Source organism: Brachionichthys hirsutus, unplaced genomic scaffold (genome assembly GCF_040956055.1).
Source record: "Brachionichthys hirsutus isolate HB-005 unplaced genomic scaffold, CSIRO-AGI_Bhir_v1 contig_401, whole genome shotgun sequence".
Classification (NCBI taxonomy): Eukaryota; Metazoa; Chordata; class Actinopteri; order Lophiiformes; family Brachionichthyidae; genus Brachionichthys; species Brachionichthys hirsutus.
The window spans coordinates 1-16,371 of record NW_027181079.1 but is presented as its reverse complement, the minus strand read 5'-3'; the positions used below and the strand labels follow the sequence as shown (position 1 = coordinate 16,371).

Below are 16,371 nucleotides of genomic sequence, written 5' to 3'. Positions count from 1 at the left end.
GACTCCATGATCTCCATCTTCCGGCAGAATGATGGAACTGCCAGGGAGCAGGGCTGGAGGTCGACCTAGGAGAAGATACATGGACGTAGTGAGGGAGGACATGACAGTGGCTGGTGTTGGGGAGGACAATGCAAGGGACAGGGTGAAGGTTGATTTGCTGAGGGGACCCCGGACGGGACAAGCAGAAAGTCCAGTAGTCCATCATGTCTTTCTCAATTTTTCTCCAATAAAAATTCTTCATATCAAATTCTATTGCAGTGAAGCCACATTTAAATCCTGCTTGCATCCCAGCATACGTCACATTTTCAGCACTCCTTGCATTTAGGAAATCACCTCATGAATATTACTTCATAGCATGTAGGAGAGCCAACATAAGACCACTTTATCTCCAGCGGACCCCCAGCATGTGGCAGCTTATCGCCCACAGCTTTAAGGCAGTGGCGTCGTCCTGACCTGCCCTGCAACTCTCAATTTTGGCGCAGTCCCTGTGAGGACAGGAAAGACAAGACAGGGATTAATGTCCTCTTTATGCAGGCTAATGTGTTTGTCTTTTTGTTTTAAAATGCCTTTTCAGACACTTTGATCACCCTCCGGGGATTTTGTGCAACATTAAGGAGGGAGCGGCTTGCTACCCTATGGTTTTAACTGACTTGTAGTGTCCTCCGGTGAGCAGCTGGTTCTCAGGCGTGACGATGCAGTAGATGGTGGAGTAGGCTCCCTCTGCCGGGGTCTTGATCAGATAACTGAAGGTCTTGACAAAGTTCTGAAGGAAATGTGGGACGTGCCGTGTGATGTCAGTGTTCACAGAACCGGGGTCCACAGAGTAAGTCGTTACACCTAGAACTGTGAACAAAGGGATGCATTTAGGGACGGAACTTCCTCTCAAATGGAGTTGATGTTCATGCCAACGGCACAAAATAAGATGGTATTATGTCTGCATAAAACAATATATTAATATGTAATATTTTTTTTTAAAAAGCAATATACACCCTCTATAAATATCTATAATACTGATCATTCAACTTAAACTAAAGAAAACCTTTCATTGTTCAAACACAAAATGTTACATCAAAATAAGGTATAATTGGGCTATGGATATGCTTTGGAATATTCAATATTTATTTTATATGTGATTAGATTCCTGTGGCAGATAATCTGGGATTTATGGAAGAACAGTTTTCAATAAACAATTGCATCATTCACCAAATAAAATTTCTCCTCCTTCCATCTCTTGCCCAGAGCGGCTGTGGTTAAGGCATGAGACTCTCACACTGGCTAAAGATGAAGATTTAGCGTTTCATGCACAAAGACAAAGCAGCACAGAAAAACACACACACAAACAGTACATAACCTACCATCTGTCACATGCGCACCCTTACCCCTCAGTCCTTTTGGCCAGCTCTCTGGTGAACAGCACATTGGCCAGCTTGCTCTGCGCGTAGGCCTTTGCAGGGTGGTAGCCTTCCTCGCTTTTCAAGTCATCGAACTGGATCTTACCAATGTTGTGTGCAACTGATGTCAAATTGATGACCCGGGATGGAGCGGAGAACTTCAGCATGTCAAGCAGCAGATAGGTCAAGAAGAAATGACCTGTAGTGGAAGAAAGCAGGTGAAACAGAGGGAGACGCAGGAGGAGCAAAAGAGGAAAGGAGCAGGGACTGGTGGGAGTCGAGGTACGACAATGGCTTATGTCTCGGCATCGCTGCAAAGATTTACTGCAAGAATGAAAACTAGCAAGAACCATCAGAAAAACCTTTGTCTGGATATCCCCACAACTGGTGTAAGTTTGCAACATGTGGATCCCATACCCAAGTGATTGACTCCGAAGTGCGTTTCAAATCCGTCCACCGTAAGACTGTAAGGACAAAGAGCCACACCTGCATTGTTGATCAGGTAGTGAAGGGCCTTCTCAGCTGGAAAACAAGATACGTCATGACATCATAGTTTAATAAAGTCATTTCTACTGTAGTTTGGAGAAAGTGGTGTGTGTGTGTCTGCTACCCACAGTTGTAGACACTCTCAGCAAACAGGCAGATGGATTTGGTGTCAGCCAGATCCAGGAGTTTGGCAACTACCTTGGCTCCCTTCACTTCCCTGATGATGTCACGGGCGGCTTGTTCTCCCTTCGCCATGTCTCTGCACGCCAGGATCACCCGGGCTCCTGTGGAGTGGACATTAACGCCCCTTGATGACAGCTGCATAACTGCAGAGCCCGTTCATGCTGAAATTGCAACAAGTTAAGGTGCGGCTGAGACTCTCTGCTCTGATTTTGTGCATTTCACTGGCGTGATTTAGTTACTTGAAAAGGGAACTCGAAATCAGCTTTGTGCACACAAACAAGGAACTTGACTCCGGTTTAACATGCTCACAAAGTACAGGCTTGATGGGCATTTAAAGTTGGGCAAAAAAGATTTTAAAAAATCACAGAAGATAATAAATGCAGTAAACTTCTGATGCTTATATAACCTTCATTTAAAAGTGTTTTCCGGTAAAACAAAGAGCCTCTAAGTGGCTCTCATTTGACTGCCATTAGTTCTGTTTGCTTGCCTCTGCCGGCCAAATCCTTGGCTGTCTCTTTGCCTATTCCACCACTGGCTCCTGTCACGATGGCCGTCTTCCCCTCGAGACGCACATTTGAAGACCACTCGGGGATAAACAGGGACCTGGGAAATGTGCAACATGAAGGCATGAAACCATGAAGTCACTTGAAGCATCGGCACCAGCATACATCCAAACATTTTATCTTGTGTTTTTCTGGTGACGATGTTAAAAACTTCTCACCTGATTGCTTGCATTTTTTTTGAGGTTTGTATAATCCAAATGGAATATTCCTCGTGGGGGTTTGTCACAGCTGATAGCTCAAAAGTCGGCTCCAAACATGCAAAAGGCAGGACGACAGGAGAATGGCGCAGAGACAGTGGAGTGAGGGTGTATTTGGAAGATACAGATCCCTCTCTGTTGAAACTCTGTCATTGTAGCCAATCAATCAGTCAAGCTCCCATGGCAACGATCACATGAAGAGGAAAACGAAGTGGATGATTCAGCGGCTGCCCTTCTTCCTGCAAGGGCCTAAACGCCAAATATCTGTGCACGATGAATGCGCCATTTCCTATAATGATGCACGAATCCAAGTGAAGTTATATGAGTTATATGAGACATGCAATGCATCATATGCTCTCATCTGTGCAGGAGCCGGATAGCCTGATTGTACAATTACCGGCGGGGGGGGGGGTGGGGGGGGGGGTGATCCTACATACAACTGTCTGTGCAGAAGAGTCGCTGCTGCTGAAATGAAGACCCCGGATCCACAGGTGAGCCGGCTGTGGTGTCATCATTTCACCGCAGTGGATTTTCTGGTGCTTTCCAGGGGAAGCTCTCAGTTATCAGGTCGCTGTTATACCGACTGTTGATTGGGGTCACTTTTATTTGATCCCTAACAGAGCAGAACCTGAGGAAAACCCTATTTTTTTTGTCCACCTCGGACGCGTCGCCAGCGCAAGTGGGGCTACACAGAGACAGACAACTGTTGACACACACACACACACAGATACACGCACACACATACACTCATACACTTGGGACGATTTCGAGCAATCAGTTCACCTAAATTGTTTTGTTGTTGGAGGCGGGAAGAAAACGGAGAACCCGGAGAACACCCACGTGGGCACGGGAAGAACATACAAACTCCACACAGATTAGATCCGAACCCGACAGGTGACAGTGCTAACCACTACACCACCATGCTGCCCTATTCTATTTTGTTTTATTATTATTGAAAAATTGTGTACATGTTTGTAAATGAGTTGTGTGTCTGTATTAGAACATTTGAATAGATATCTGGTCTGTGAACAAACAAAGCCTCCCTTTGTTCTTTTTATTGGAGCACAGCGACCACTAGAGGGTCGGCTGCGATGTCCTTCATGTTCTCACTGAAAAGACTAGGATAGATTGTTTTCTAACACATGGAAGGTTTTTTTTTTTGGGGGGGGGGCATTTGAATCTATAGCCAGGTTCTGTGTTGGCCGCCCAGCCGGGTCTCATGTAAACCATGTGGAAGCTAGTCATAACTTCCTGTTTTCATAAACAACCATAAAAAGGCAGGGTGACATGCACACGCATGCACACACACACACACACACATAAACACACTTCTGCTGACCCAAACCAGGCCTAAATGAGTGCTGCCAGCTCCTCTCATGTGGTCTCTCTCTGAAGCTAGCTGGTCTGACTATTTAGTTTATCCTCGCAGCTGCTCGCCATCCCCGAGCCTGATGAAAGGAGGCCTGTCTTGTCTGTCTGTCTGTCTGTCAACATAGGGTTAAAGACAGACGCCTCAAATGCCACACGTGTCATTAACATTTCTGCAGAAAGATTGTGTTGAGGAGATAAACGACTCACTCATCGTCAATCCAAGCTGAGAACGGTGACATTGAGAAACCACAGAATGAAGAAAAGTGACAACCCGGAAAGGATGAGATGCAAAAAAACAGATTTAATTTTCAACCAAAATATTCTGGTAGTCATTCATTGATTGATTGATATGTACATGATTCTTGGAATGCTGCATGCACATGTTGAGGCTGTGATTGAAAAATACCTTTGAACTCCTATTAATGGTTGCACCCAAACACATGCACGCCTCCAGTTACATGAGAAGAAGCGCAAAGAGGATCGAAAAAAGAAACATCAAGCGCCCTTCCAAACACAAACGCTGATCACAAATGCATCTTTGGAAATGAAACATAGACAATATACTTTGTAAAATTGAAAAACAAATTAGAACCAGGAGGATTTGCTTTTCTTCATTAAGACCTGCATTATCAAAACAAAACAAAACAGGAATAGCATAGTTTATCAAATGCACAGCATTTTTTTCTTCAAGATACAAAACTGCACTTGTGGTGCAATAAGGAGAGAATGTTTTCCATCCATCCATCTTCAACCGCTTACCGGGATATAGAAAATATTAAATTAATGTCTCATCTTTGAAAAAGAAGCTTTTAATAATAAACCCTGAAAACCAGAAAATATAAAGATCCACTCTTATCATGTTCTTCCTTTTTATTTTTATTTCTTTTTTTTCTTGATTATGCTAGATTTTATTTGAAAATTATCAGATTTTCTACAGCATTTCCTTTCATAGCATGATTTTCTGATAGCAAATGCAATTGATTCCACATGGTGGATATAAAGTGTCAAAATGCCAAAATCTAAAGGATTAAAAACTAGACTACATTGAAAAACTTAAACTTTGGCAACTTAATAAAGGATTGGGGGGGGGGGGGGGTAAATGTCTATAAAGACCAAGCTGCAATTTCTGTGCAAAAATAAAAGCATGACATTGTTCCAGTCTGAATCAATTTCTCATCAGTGTTTGTAATGGAAGGAGTTTCCATTATAAAAGGCCTGCAGCTTTCCACCTGGAAAAAACTACTTCAGAGAGACCTCGGATGAAATTCAGCGACCACTGTGTAAAATTTAAAAGATAAAATTTATAATTTTAAGTAAAAGTCTTCCTTCATTTTTCCTGGGACAGAAAGTTGATATGGTAGACATATTATTTCAGACTCTTAGATAGATTATGGAGATGGTCACTTTCACTTTCCAACTGGCCGCTCCTCTACCACTTCCTGGACTGGTAGCGTCGCATCTTGCAAGGCACTGTGGGAAATGGATTCCCCTGGTAAGATCAGGCAGTTCTGAAAAAATGGGGCTGTCTCGTCAGCCTCTTCCTGGACAGGACTTCCGAAGGCATCGTCCTGCTCCGTCCCATCGCTGCCCAGAGACGTCTGGCTGACGTAGACAACGATGACATCGCCGCTGAAGTTCATCACCTTACCGCTAGAGATGAAGGTGGTGTTGTGGTTTCCAGACACCTGACCTGAATGGAAAGATGTGTGAGGAGAAGAGAAGAAGAGGAGGTGTGGGAAAAGGGAAATGTGTTGAAATATCTATGTATCTATATGCACATACACGTATTTGGAACTATTGTGGAAGACACTTCTTCGAATTTCCTCCCTACACACGCAGATGGAGCTTCCTGTACGCATGACGTAAATGAGAGGGGTCTATTTCTCGGCTAAACCTCTGGTGACAAATTGACAGTGGGTGTAGTGATCGTGCAGAGTGACCACAGAAACGCCAGAGCTACATAGACCACCGTACTGTATCCTCTCTGCCTTCGATGATTCCAGCTATTTTTTTTTAGCGTGAGAAACTCAAGATCTCTGAAAACTCAGAAGTTGACACGAGTTTAAGCTGAAACAGACACGGATGAATAAAAGCAAAAAGTGTGGTTCAACTCTTTCTGACCTTTATTCCATCCAGTGGTGGGCGACTCCAGATGAGGACGTTTTATGATTTATCTCAGTTTACTGTTACTTTACTTGATACCACAAAACTTCAAGAACAACAAAAATCTTTGTTCAGATTTACTGGTGCCCGTGCAGTTTCTCACATATCTATTTCCTATTTTTGTCTTGGAACCGATCTTTCTCCACATTTACCTTCTGGTTCCAATTTTATCCAGCCTTCTGTCTGCCTTTCAGCTGACAGAACCAGCCAACCCTCTGTGACTCACAGCTAATGCCTCGTCTAATCACACACACATGCACTTGCACGCACTCACACACACACACGCGTACACGTGGCGCAACGACCATTTGCAATGTAAGCAAACTGACACTAGCAGACACTTATACTCGACACGCTGAAAAAGTCAGACACAACTGCACACTTGGAGAGCGTAACTGAGTTCCCACTCTGGATGCCTTTCCCAGAATACGAGTCACAGGGGTTGAAAGTATGTCATTTAACTTAGAAAACAAACTCCTATAGAACCAATCTTCCTGTCTCAGTCTCAAACAAAATTGCAGTTCTACAATGTCCCCTCCAAGATCTTTATGATTTCGCTTGGGCTGCAGTCTGTTGAGCTGCTCCTGAACAAATGGATAAGGACCGCCCGATAGTTGCCTGATATTTAAATAACACTTTGCAGGAAAATCCATTTGATCACGTGCCATTATTGAATGATGGGAAATGGGGTTTATGTCAACCCGACAAATGTGTAATTCATCCACCCAAGTCATCAGTGAGAGTAGAAAAAACATCTTCACAAGTTTGAACTGTTTTTGTTGGGTGTCCAGGGCCATAAAAGCATTACTCAAGTCATGCACATCTTGCTTAAATTAAAACTGTGGCCACTTTGTGCAACCCTATGGAACTCTGGGTAAACAGGAGCGCTCTAGATGGCATGTTTCACATTGGCGCATTGACATCGCGTTAGAGTGTGGTTCCCTGGCTCGTCAGACACACACATATCTTATTCCTGCTCCCTGTGCGGTCCCACCGAAGTTCGGGATCCAAGTATCAATATTGGTTTTAATAAAAACACATTTCTTGGAAACAATCAAATGTCTTATTCTCACAATAAAACCAATCCTCTGTTGCATGCTTACCAGGTAATACCCCGGTTTGAGCTAACCGCGTCCCAATCAGGCTGCTCTGATAATACCATAACAGCTCAGTGTTTCAGGCACAGTAAATATGCCTCCCAGACTTTTTTCTTTCTTTTCCTATTTTGGCAGTGAAAGAAGTTCTCAGTTAGAACAATTCAAGTTTAACCACGTGGCAGTAAAACTTTCCATTAAACCAACATTAACTTAATTCTGTTATTCTTGGTGGCCAGTCCCACCTATTCTGTGGTGAGGGAGCATTGCTGTGTAGTACATCAAATTATATATGGCTATGACCATGTGGCAATGCAGTGGTGAGTGCCTACATAAACAGAGAGCACAGGATCCACGATGCAGACAACACTCTGCTCCCACAGTCGTCATAATGATCTGTTATCCCCTTAGCACACAAACATTGCGCGTTCAGTTTTCGTTGACATTGATGGGTGGTCATACCAAAAGTATCCAGGAATTATCCGGTGCCATAACATCTTTGTGTTCTCTCGAGAGCTACAAATAGACTTTCTGGGAATGTACACGCTGATATATGGAAGCCTAATTTACACAACGAAAGTAAAAAGTTCAGCAGTAAAAAAAAAAACTGTCTGTCTATGTCTTACAATCATTATAAACTAAGTCACGTAATGAGACAATAACATTAACTTTAATTAAATTACCTTATTCAAATAGTATCCAAATCAAATCAAAAGATGTTGAATGTATATAATTATAAAGCTTGATAGTCAAGCATGAAAAATATTATACAACAGTTGTACATCTTTAGTTACAATTTTGATTCACACACTGATGCTAACTTTGATTGACATTTCATATCTATTTTTTAACATACAAAACGCTTTCCTCTATCTGGTGGAAATGGACCTCCAACACGGGAATTAAAATGTTGACCCACCTGAGGTAAGAGTAGGTTCCGCCAGCTGACTATGGAGACTCTCAGGTGTGCACTGCAGTTCTGATTCCACAGATGAGAGCTTTTTCCCTCTGCCATCCCCCCAGTTAAGCCCTTGGCCTTGCTCCGGGCTTGAGGCCTCTGGGGACTTGTCCAAGTATAGATCTCCAACAGATGAGGACGTCACCAAGGTCATTGCATACGCTGTACTATTATCTGTGGAGGTGGAGTCTGTGCTAACTGGTACCGGGCTGTATAAATCCTCTTGTCTTCCAAGAGACCTGTCAGAGAGGTGAGATTTGAACTTCGGTCTCAGCTGAGAGAATGGCAACTCAGGACTAGATGGAGTGACTACAGCAGAGTTGTGGAGGAGTGGTGGGGAAACGGAGACAAGAGATGCAACTCCTGCCTCACTTTTGGAATCCTTCCTGTCTTTATTCCCATTATTTTCTGCTCTAACGCACAAAGTTTTCTCCTCTTTCCTATTTTCATCCCCATCAAGTCCTCGACAAGAGCAGGTTCCTGGACTCCCGGGGCTGACAGCCTGGCTGCAGTCCTCATTCTCCCCTACTTCCAATGGCTCCCGGATGGGCATCACGCACGCACAAGATCCTGCCAATAGAAGCGACACACTCCTGACCTCCTCCTTTTCTGACACCTCCTCAGGTTCTCCAGATCCTTCAATCTGATCCTCCTTTAATGTCTTCTCCTTGGTCCCTTCTTCCTCTGCTATTTCCCCTGTGAGGGCCAGTGATACTTTAGCATCAGGACCAGAGTCGGAGAAGGTGCATGGAATCCCATCGGTAGGGCTGTGGGGCGCTTGACAGATGAGTTTGGTTGTCTCACAGGGGGTACATCTGGGGCCTTCATGGCCTTCTCCTCCTGCTCCACTGTGGTACAGCGGGGCTAAGGTCTCCTGCAATGACAGACACAAATAAAGAAGCATTGTGAAGGCTGTATTGATGCCTAATTATGTTCACTACAGAACCAGCTGGTTTGCTTGTCTTTTAGCAGGTCAAAATATTATAAACATATTTTGATTCGATTTTTTAAATAAGTATTGGAGTGGTTATGTATCACCCAAAAACAATGCATTGGTCTCAAACGTCTGTCTACTTTATTTATTTGTCATATATATCATGAACAATCGACTGAAATTAATTATACATGTTTTTATATTATATATATTATTATCTTGCTTTTTAACCAAAAATCATCTTCACCTGTTGTATCGTAGTCCTCTTTAGATTCTGGACACAGGATCGCAGATTAACTAGAATTGAAGGGGACAGCAAAGAAACAGCATATTATACCTTAATTTAAAAAAAAAGAAAATACAAGAGCAGAAAATATTGTTGTATTTTCCAGTAGTGAACTGGGTTCTGATCCACTTGTGTACATACATATTTGTCTTGCTGGGAACTGACATGTGAGAAAAAGAATGAAATGGGAGAAAGATTCAGGACCTACCAGAAAGTAATTTCAGTTTGTCTTTATAGCAGAAGAGCAGCAGGATGAGGAGACACAGAACGGTGATCACTGGCAACACTGAAACAATCACCCAGGAGGGGGCCGCACCTGAAGAAAAACAAACAAGGGGGTGGTCAAATTGATGATTGTCTCCTCTGCTTCTACTGTCAGTCACCAAAGAGTTGTAAATACCTGCAAGAGATAAAGTGCATCACACAGATTTTCTAATTAGTTTTGCGTCTTACCTGAAATAGGAGGGCCACAGACCGCATCGGCTTTAGCGCCACCTGGTTGTGCTTCGCTCCTGCCTTCAGCCTTACAACTAGAGGACAGGATTAAATCATGAAGGGTAGTTGCACGCATTCACATTCACGTTTGTCTTTATTTTCCGCGACTGTTCTACTGGCCAACCAAAAAAATCAGAGTAAAGGGGACTGCAAATAGAAGTTTTATGTACAGTGTTTCATTTTTTTTTACCATCGCCAAGGAGCTTAGGTTATTGCCGGGGTTTTCCTGTCTGTCTGTCTGTTTGTTTGTTTGTTAGCAACATACATTTAAAAGTTAGACGGATCTTTATGATATTTTCAGGAAATGTTGTGAATGTTACCAGGAACAGATAATTACATTTTGGTGGTGATCCAGTAGAGATCCAAGATTCTGAAAAAAATCTGAAGATAGGTCTTGGTCTACCGTAGACCCCATTAAATTTTGAAAGCAAAACCCCATTTACAGATTCAAAAATCAATTAAAAATATAAACTCCGACTCACTTTTACGTTTCATGGTTGGTGTAGTAGAAAGATACCAAGAACAATTTAGAACCTGTTGATGATGATCCAGATCAACATATTGATCCAAGAACCCAGATGCAGTTGAGATATCAATACCTCCGCCCAGGCGGTTGTGCCTAACTACTGATCTAACTGTGTCAATGTGAAGGTGGCGGAGGTTTGTCTCTGAGTGCTTTTCTTGTTTAAAATGCAGCAATGCTTACTTGTGTCATCATCACTGTGAAATAAATGATGAAAACGATTGAACTACGTGTGAATGTTTACACTTACTTAGTCCACTGTTTGCAGTGTTCAGCACTGTTGTCAGAAGAAAAGAAGCCTTTCTTACATGGCACGCACTTCTTCCTCCCATTAGTGTTCTCTGGAATCAACCGCATACATTGAAATAAATATCTAATCAGCAGTGTGATGCCATTGAATGATTTTGATTCCGAGCTTTACTCACCGGCATCCAGCTCTAGTCCAGACCCCGCTCTGCAGGCCGGTATCCTCTCACAGTATTCACAGTTAACGGGATAGCACTGGAGGCCGGCGACGCAGTGGCACGGCTCCTCCGCCACAAGGTTTTCAGGCGTCTCCATAAATCCTTTAACTGGAGTTCAAAGCACAGGAGCAGTTTAGTGCACAAGTCCTTGACATGAATAATGATTCGTGTCTGCAGCTGGCTTAAAAGATTATCCTGATAAAGATGCAAATCGATGGGAATTTATTTTCAGACATGCATTTGCATGAACCAAATTTTCCGTCAGTACTACAAAAACATTTGGCGTGATTTATCAGGGGTGTTGCCTTGATCTTGATCTGATATTGTTCTAGACGGGTTCATATTAAAAGGTATCTGTTTTTCCTTTCTCCAGTGTAAGTAAACATATAATATTTCAACATTCAATGCCTAACTAGTGGAAGCTTTCATGCTGCTTTTTGCTGTCCTGGTTCGAGCTGAACGCACTGACCTGGGTCACAGAACTTCTGCTGAAGACAGCGCGTCTCTTCGGTCCAGCCAGGCTGGTATTCGCCACGGTTACATTTGAGACACACAGTTTGGCGGGAATCAGTGCAGTCAGAAAACACACTGGAGCCTAACAGGATGAAAAGTGAGAGAGAAAAAAAAGAGGAAAAAAGACAGTTAGATTTAATCGTGCGTTGATCACAGTTAGCAGTAAAACCCTAATGAGAGAGGAGAAAAGGGAGGAAATTAACCAAATAAAAGCTTTCCTCTTTTGAAGGAGAGGCTACTCTCGGCGGTTCAGATGTAACAGTGAGTCATGTGAGTCCTTACGTGTGGTTGAGTATTTTTAGCCAAAATATTCTATTTTTAAACATCCTTCCTCTTTTGATCTTTGTGAATAGAAATCTGTTCGTATTTGATGCGATGAGACTATGTGTGTGTGTGTGTGTGTGTGTGTGTGTTATTACCTGGTCCACACTTCATGCAGCATCTGGAGTTTCGCAAGTAATGATTTTCATCACACTGGAGAGATTTGGAGACCACATTCTAAAAAACAAACAAACAAAAAAAACACCAAAGCACTGAATCTTAGCCTTAGCTTTTTATGTGATTCACAAAAGTGTATCTTCGACACATATTGAGGGACAACAAGGAAAACAAAAGTAGCACAGACGATCAAATTGAAATCATGACTTCTTCCATTCATATTTCTAATCCACACGTGATGGGATCTTATTTCCCATTTCCAAGGCATGCCAACAACATTTTCCAACCCTGTCAGAAGCACCTGACCACGGTACTGTGTGTCCTCCGGAACAGTCAACAAAACCCACTAGTAAGTGCATACCCAGTTTCTCCAGTAGAATCGAGTGGCGTGGCAACTCGTGAGTTGGCGCAATCGACTAAACTTGAAATTGAAAACACGTGGCTGTCGATATTGTTTCAGTTAACACGTTGTTGAACTTTGAAAGCACAAACTATAGTTTATCAAGCTCCTGAAGTAAACGGTGAGTGTAAAGAAAAAGATCTCGAGGCGCTTGTTTATCTAAATTGGGTTCTCATCTCCTCTTTTGGAATTTGCTGCAATTCAGTCTGCCGATGTCTTTCAAAACTGTGATCTGTAGGATTAGCGTGCAGTAGCAGAACTCTCGTAACAAAGAAGACAAAACGGAACACGCTAACATGTGTGCGCTCAAAAAATCACGAGGAACACCAGTAAAAAAAAAAGTTATGCTTGCCACGCACTCCAAACACACACTCCAGCCTCCTTAAATTAGGGGCTGGTGAACGCCTGGCCACAATGCTGAATTAGCCAATCTGGCTGTTATGACAGAAATGATGCCAAAGCCACAGTGTCTATTTATAAATGTAGAAAAATACAACCTATATGCCTGACTGCAGCCCGAACTCAAACCAGCCTCCCTCTCTTTCTCTTTCAGCCCTTCTGAACCCCCACAGACAGACGATTATCTTAGTTTGAATGTAAAAAATGTAGGAATTAACATTGGGATTGTGATATTGTCTCCTTTTCTGTTTCTTTCTACAAACTTCAACGTCAAGTCGTTATCTTTCTGTACGGCTTAAGGCTATCAAAAATGCAATACTGGCAAGTGTTTAATTACCTGCACCCGGCCTCTTGCACATCAGCAAGTCTTTTTTTTTTTATAATCCAACCAGAGGGATAATGATGCACAGCTCTCGGAGCTTGGGCCACAGCACTAATGAGGAACACGTGCTGCAGCGAACAGAAGTACCAGAATCACAATGGTTCCCACACTTTCTAAGAACACCTACGCAGGTAGCTGGAGTTACATAGGAGCCCTAGAGCAGTGGCGGTCAATCTGCACAAGTTGGCCACCATGCACAGGAAGCCAAAAGAATGCTGGGAATTGTATTTGTTTTACCACCACAGCTAAACATTGGGCCTCTGTGATGCAAGGAAGCATGTTTTGATTCACTAAATATATATGTATGCGGAAAAAAGCTGATCCACCCTATGTGATTGTAGGTTGTCATGATGGTGAAGATGGAACAGCCTACCTCAGAACAAACTGAATGCTGCACTTGTTCAGATATAGCTGTATTTTTGAAGATATAATTGGTAAGAAATGGGAGGAATCGCTAAATGTACGGTGGAGTGAAAGGGCAGCATGAAACGGAAAGAAAATTCAAAAGAGTCACTGAATACCCTTTTTTTTTTAAAGTTAATTCCAGGAGGTTTTGTTTGACTTTGAAAAATCAGTTGTGTGATACGATCACACAGGAGTGCTACACGGTGTGCATTCCATTTGCCACAGCAAAACTGGAAAATTTGCATAACGGCCTCAGCGGCAGTCGGCAGTGAGCCAAGAGAGGCACGGTTTGACTCTTAGGCCTCCAGAAGTTCCAGTGATCTGTGATAAGGAGGTGTAAAAGTCTGTTGCATAACAATTGAATCTTTGTTCATTGTTTGAAGAATCAATAACAGGCGCAAAGGCCTTCAAAGCATATCCTTTGTGCACCACCTGCTCAAATCAGCATATTTTCCATTTTTCCATAGCATAATATAAAGATAGTTTATGTTAAAAAATACTTTCAAACTTTACAAATAGCATTATTTGTACATACATTATCACTTTTTTTTTAAAGGGTTGTGCATTATTCATCTGTTGTTCATTGTCTGATTTTAAAAACTGGCTGATCTCCTTGCTATCCCAGTCTGTAAAAGCTGGATATCAAATGACAGACAGAGCAAGTTTCTCCTGCATGTGGAAAATAATCTGGTGCATATAAAACAACATAAAAATAAAATAAAAGGAGAGCAGAGAGTCAGCACAAACAGTGAAAGCCAACAAGCTGTATATGAAACAGCAAGGATTAGAGAGGAGTGGATTGTGGGTTTTCAAAAGCCAATACATTGACAATAGTTTGTCAAAGAAAATAAAAGATAAATCAACCATTATTAGCCCAGGTGTAAAAAATGTGACAAAAGTATGGAAGTGAATTATTTTTCACTTCATTAGAACTTGGATGACTGTTGCACTGGACATCTATGCCACTGTGATAAATAAGTGAATGAACTGATACCACAAGTTTGGAAAACAATTTCCATGACAACTCTAATCTGTGTTTATTGTTTTTAATTGATCCAGCCTGAGCTTATTCTGGCTGTACATCCCTTTCGCGACACAAAGCTCCATTGTCGTTCAAGCCTGCATGCCTGATCAATTTAATATCTCTGTTGTCTGTGAAGCTAAATCCATTTTAGATCTGCATGCCTGATGCTACTTTTTGAAGACATAAACAGAGACATAGCCCTGATCGCTGATATGATGACGGCCAACTGACTTGGCTGGAATGAAAACAGATAACGTGATGGGGGACTGTTGATGTGTGGGTCAATGACAGAAAGATGGTTCGATGCAAAACAAATACAGGGATGGATGGCAAAGCATTGACCATTCAGTCCAGAAGCCATGTGGGTAGGAAAATAAATCAATCCACCGGCGCTCAGTTTATTGGGGATATGTTGAGCTTTACACTCTCTACATCTTGAAATAATTTTATGTTGCTCACTGTCACAGACAGTTTCAGTTTAATGTGGAATGGGTCAGATGAAGCGGTTGGAAAACCAAGAAAATGAAGGGGAATTCTTTCAGGACACTGTGAGTCAGTTGTGGCGAAATCATGGTGAGAACAAACCGAAGCCAGAGCTTTGCTCAGTCACCTTAAAACGTAGATGAAAAATATTTCCTCCCCTCCATGCAGGAACTCCGTTTCCGCTCTCGACTAAAACAAATGTGACTTGGATTCGACAGAAGAATCATCTTTCATCGAGCTGTGCCATTACCTCTGACCAGGGACATGATGCTGCCCTCCTCTGGCATTAGTTCTTGCAAAAGATTTGAAGAGGCAGAGAGGAAAAAACAAGGACTAATAATGAGCATCAGTTCCAGTCAAACTCGTAACGATTCTGGTTTACAGTAAAAGGGCAGTGACAGATCACTGGTGCCCAGCAGTCCTACCACTCCAACCACAGCTTACAAGCTCCACCTGGACAGAGTTAACTCCATGGTGTAAACAACAACATGGGGAGCTTGTCATGAGCTGTTTCACCTTCAATCCGACTATGGCAGAGGATGATTTTTTATTTAAAATGCTGATGACATACTTCAGTACCAGCCGGATCAGATCGAGCTGGGATAGAATGCGTAATGAGGGGAGAAGAGCATCCAACCGCCAGTGGCCATTGTTGCGGTCAGAAGAGAGGATGTGGACTCGTCCCAGTTTCCGGTGTCCGTGCGTAAATTAAAATCATTCCCACACTTCCTCCTCAAACCCGTTTTTAAATGATCGCGGGTCTAGTCATTGCGAGTAATACAATGAAATATAGCGCAAAGGTGGGAGTGCATGCAAAGGTGACCATAAATTATTTCAAATGGACTTCAAGATTTTGTTACCGGGATAAAAAAAAAGAAATTCAAATTCTGTGTGCACCGGATGTTTTTACCTGCGCGTAAAAGTTGACCACGGCGAGGGTTATCCAGCCACGGACAATCCATCTTGTCGGGAAGTTTAGTCTCATCTCTCCTGGTCAATAAAGGATATCTATAATGATTTAAGGTTTCTTTCTTCGCCAAGACTTTGTCTCAACACCAAGACGGGACTCAAAAATCACTTATTATCGCGTGCGTAAACGCGACGGGTACTCACGCCGCCTCCTCCGCAGGACATCTTGCGCCTTCATCCCCTTTTGGGCAGCTGCCGATCACAACTCCCCGCTCCGCTCATGCGTCTTCTTCTGCTTTCACCTCCGCAT

General features: G+C 42.6%; 2 protein-coding genes across 2 annotated transcripts; both read right to left on the bottom strand.

Moving 5' to 3' along the window:
• Positions 1–2: 2 nt before the first annotated feature.
• Positions 3–2,807, bottom strand: LOC137917236 (retinol dehydrogenase 12-like). Its single transcript, XM_068760055.1, has 8 exons — positions 2,782–2,807; positions 2,548–2,663; positions 2,006–2,161; positions 1,809–1,913; positions 1,383–1,590; positions 651–845; positions 334–485; positions 3–65 (listed from the first exon to the last, which is right to left on the bottom strand). The coding sequence occupies exons 1-7, from the start codon at positions 2,793–2,795 to the stop codon at positions 383–385; spliced, it is 897 nt and encodes a 298-aa protein (XP_068616156.1). The 5' UTR covers positions 2,796–2,807; the 3' UTR covers positions 3–65; positions 334–382.
• A 2,790-nt stretch (positions 2,808–5,597) lies between these two features.
• On the bottom strand, positions 5,598–16,137 carry LOC137917237 (tumor necrosis factor receptor superfamily member 11A-like). Its single transcript, XM_068760057.1, has 10 exons — positions 16,063–16,137; positions 12,041–12,119; positions 11,578–11,703; positions 11,070–11,216; positions 10,895–10,985; positions 10,080–10,156; positions 9,835–9,942; positions 9,588–9,637; positions 8,368–9,280; positions 5,598–5,881 (listed from the first exon to the last, which is right to left on the bottom strand). The coding sequence occupies exons 1-10, from the start codon at positions 16,135–16,137 to the stop codon at positions 5,598–5,600; spliced, it is 1,950 nt and encodes a 649-aa protein (XP_068616158.1).
• Between the last annotated feature and the right edge of the window lie 234 nt (positions 16,138–16,371).

Bases quoted from the DNA above. Each gene is read 5' to 3' on its own strand.
- LOC137917236 (XM_068760055.1), bottom strand. The intron at 1,914-2,005 runs GTGGGTAGCAGA...CTTGTTTTCCAG, and splicing joins TGCTGAGAGTGTCTACAACT to CTGAGAAGGCCCTTCACTAC. The intron at 1,591-1,808 runs GTATGGGATCCA...CTTCCACTACAG, and splicing joins CTTCGGAGTCAATCACTTGG to GTCATTTCTTCTTGACCTAT.
- LOC137917237 (XM_068760057.1), bottom strand. From the start codon at position 16,137: ATGAGACTAAACTTCCCGACAAGATGGATTGTCCGTGGCTGGATAACC. The intron at 9,943-10,079 runs GTAAGACGCAAA...GTTTTTCTTCAG, and splicing joins CTGTGGCCCTCCTATTTCAG to GTGCGGCCCCCTCCTGGGTG. The intron at 5,882-8,367 runs GTGGGTCAACAT...CTTTCCATTCAG, and splicing joins GGAACCTACTCTTACCTCAG to GTCAGGTGTCTGGAAACCAC.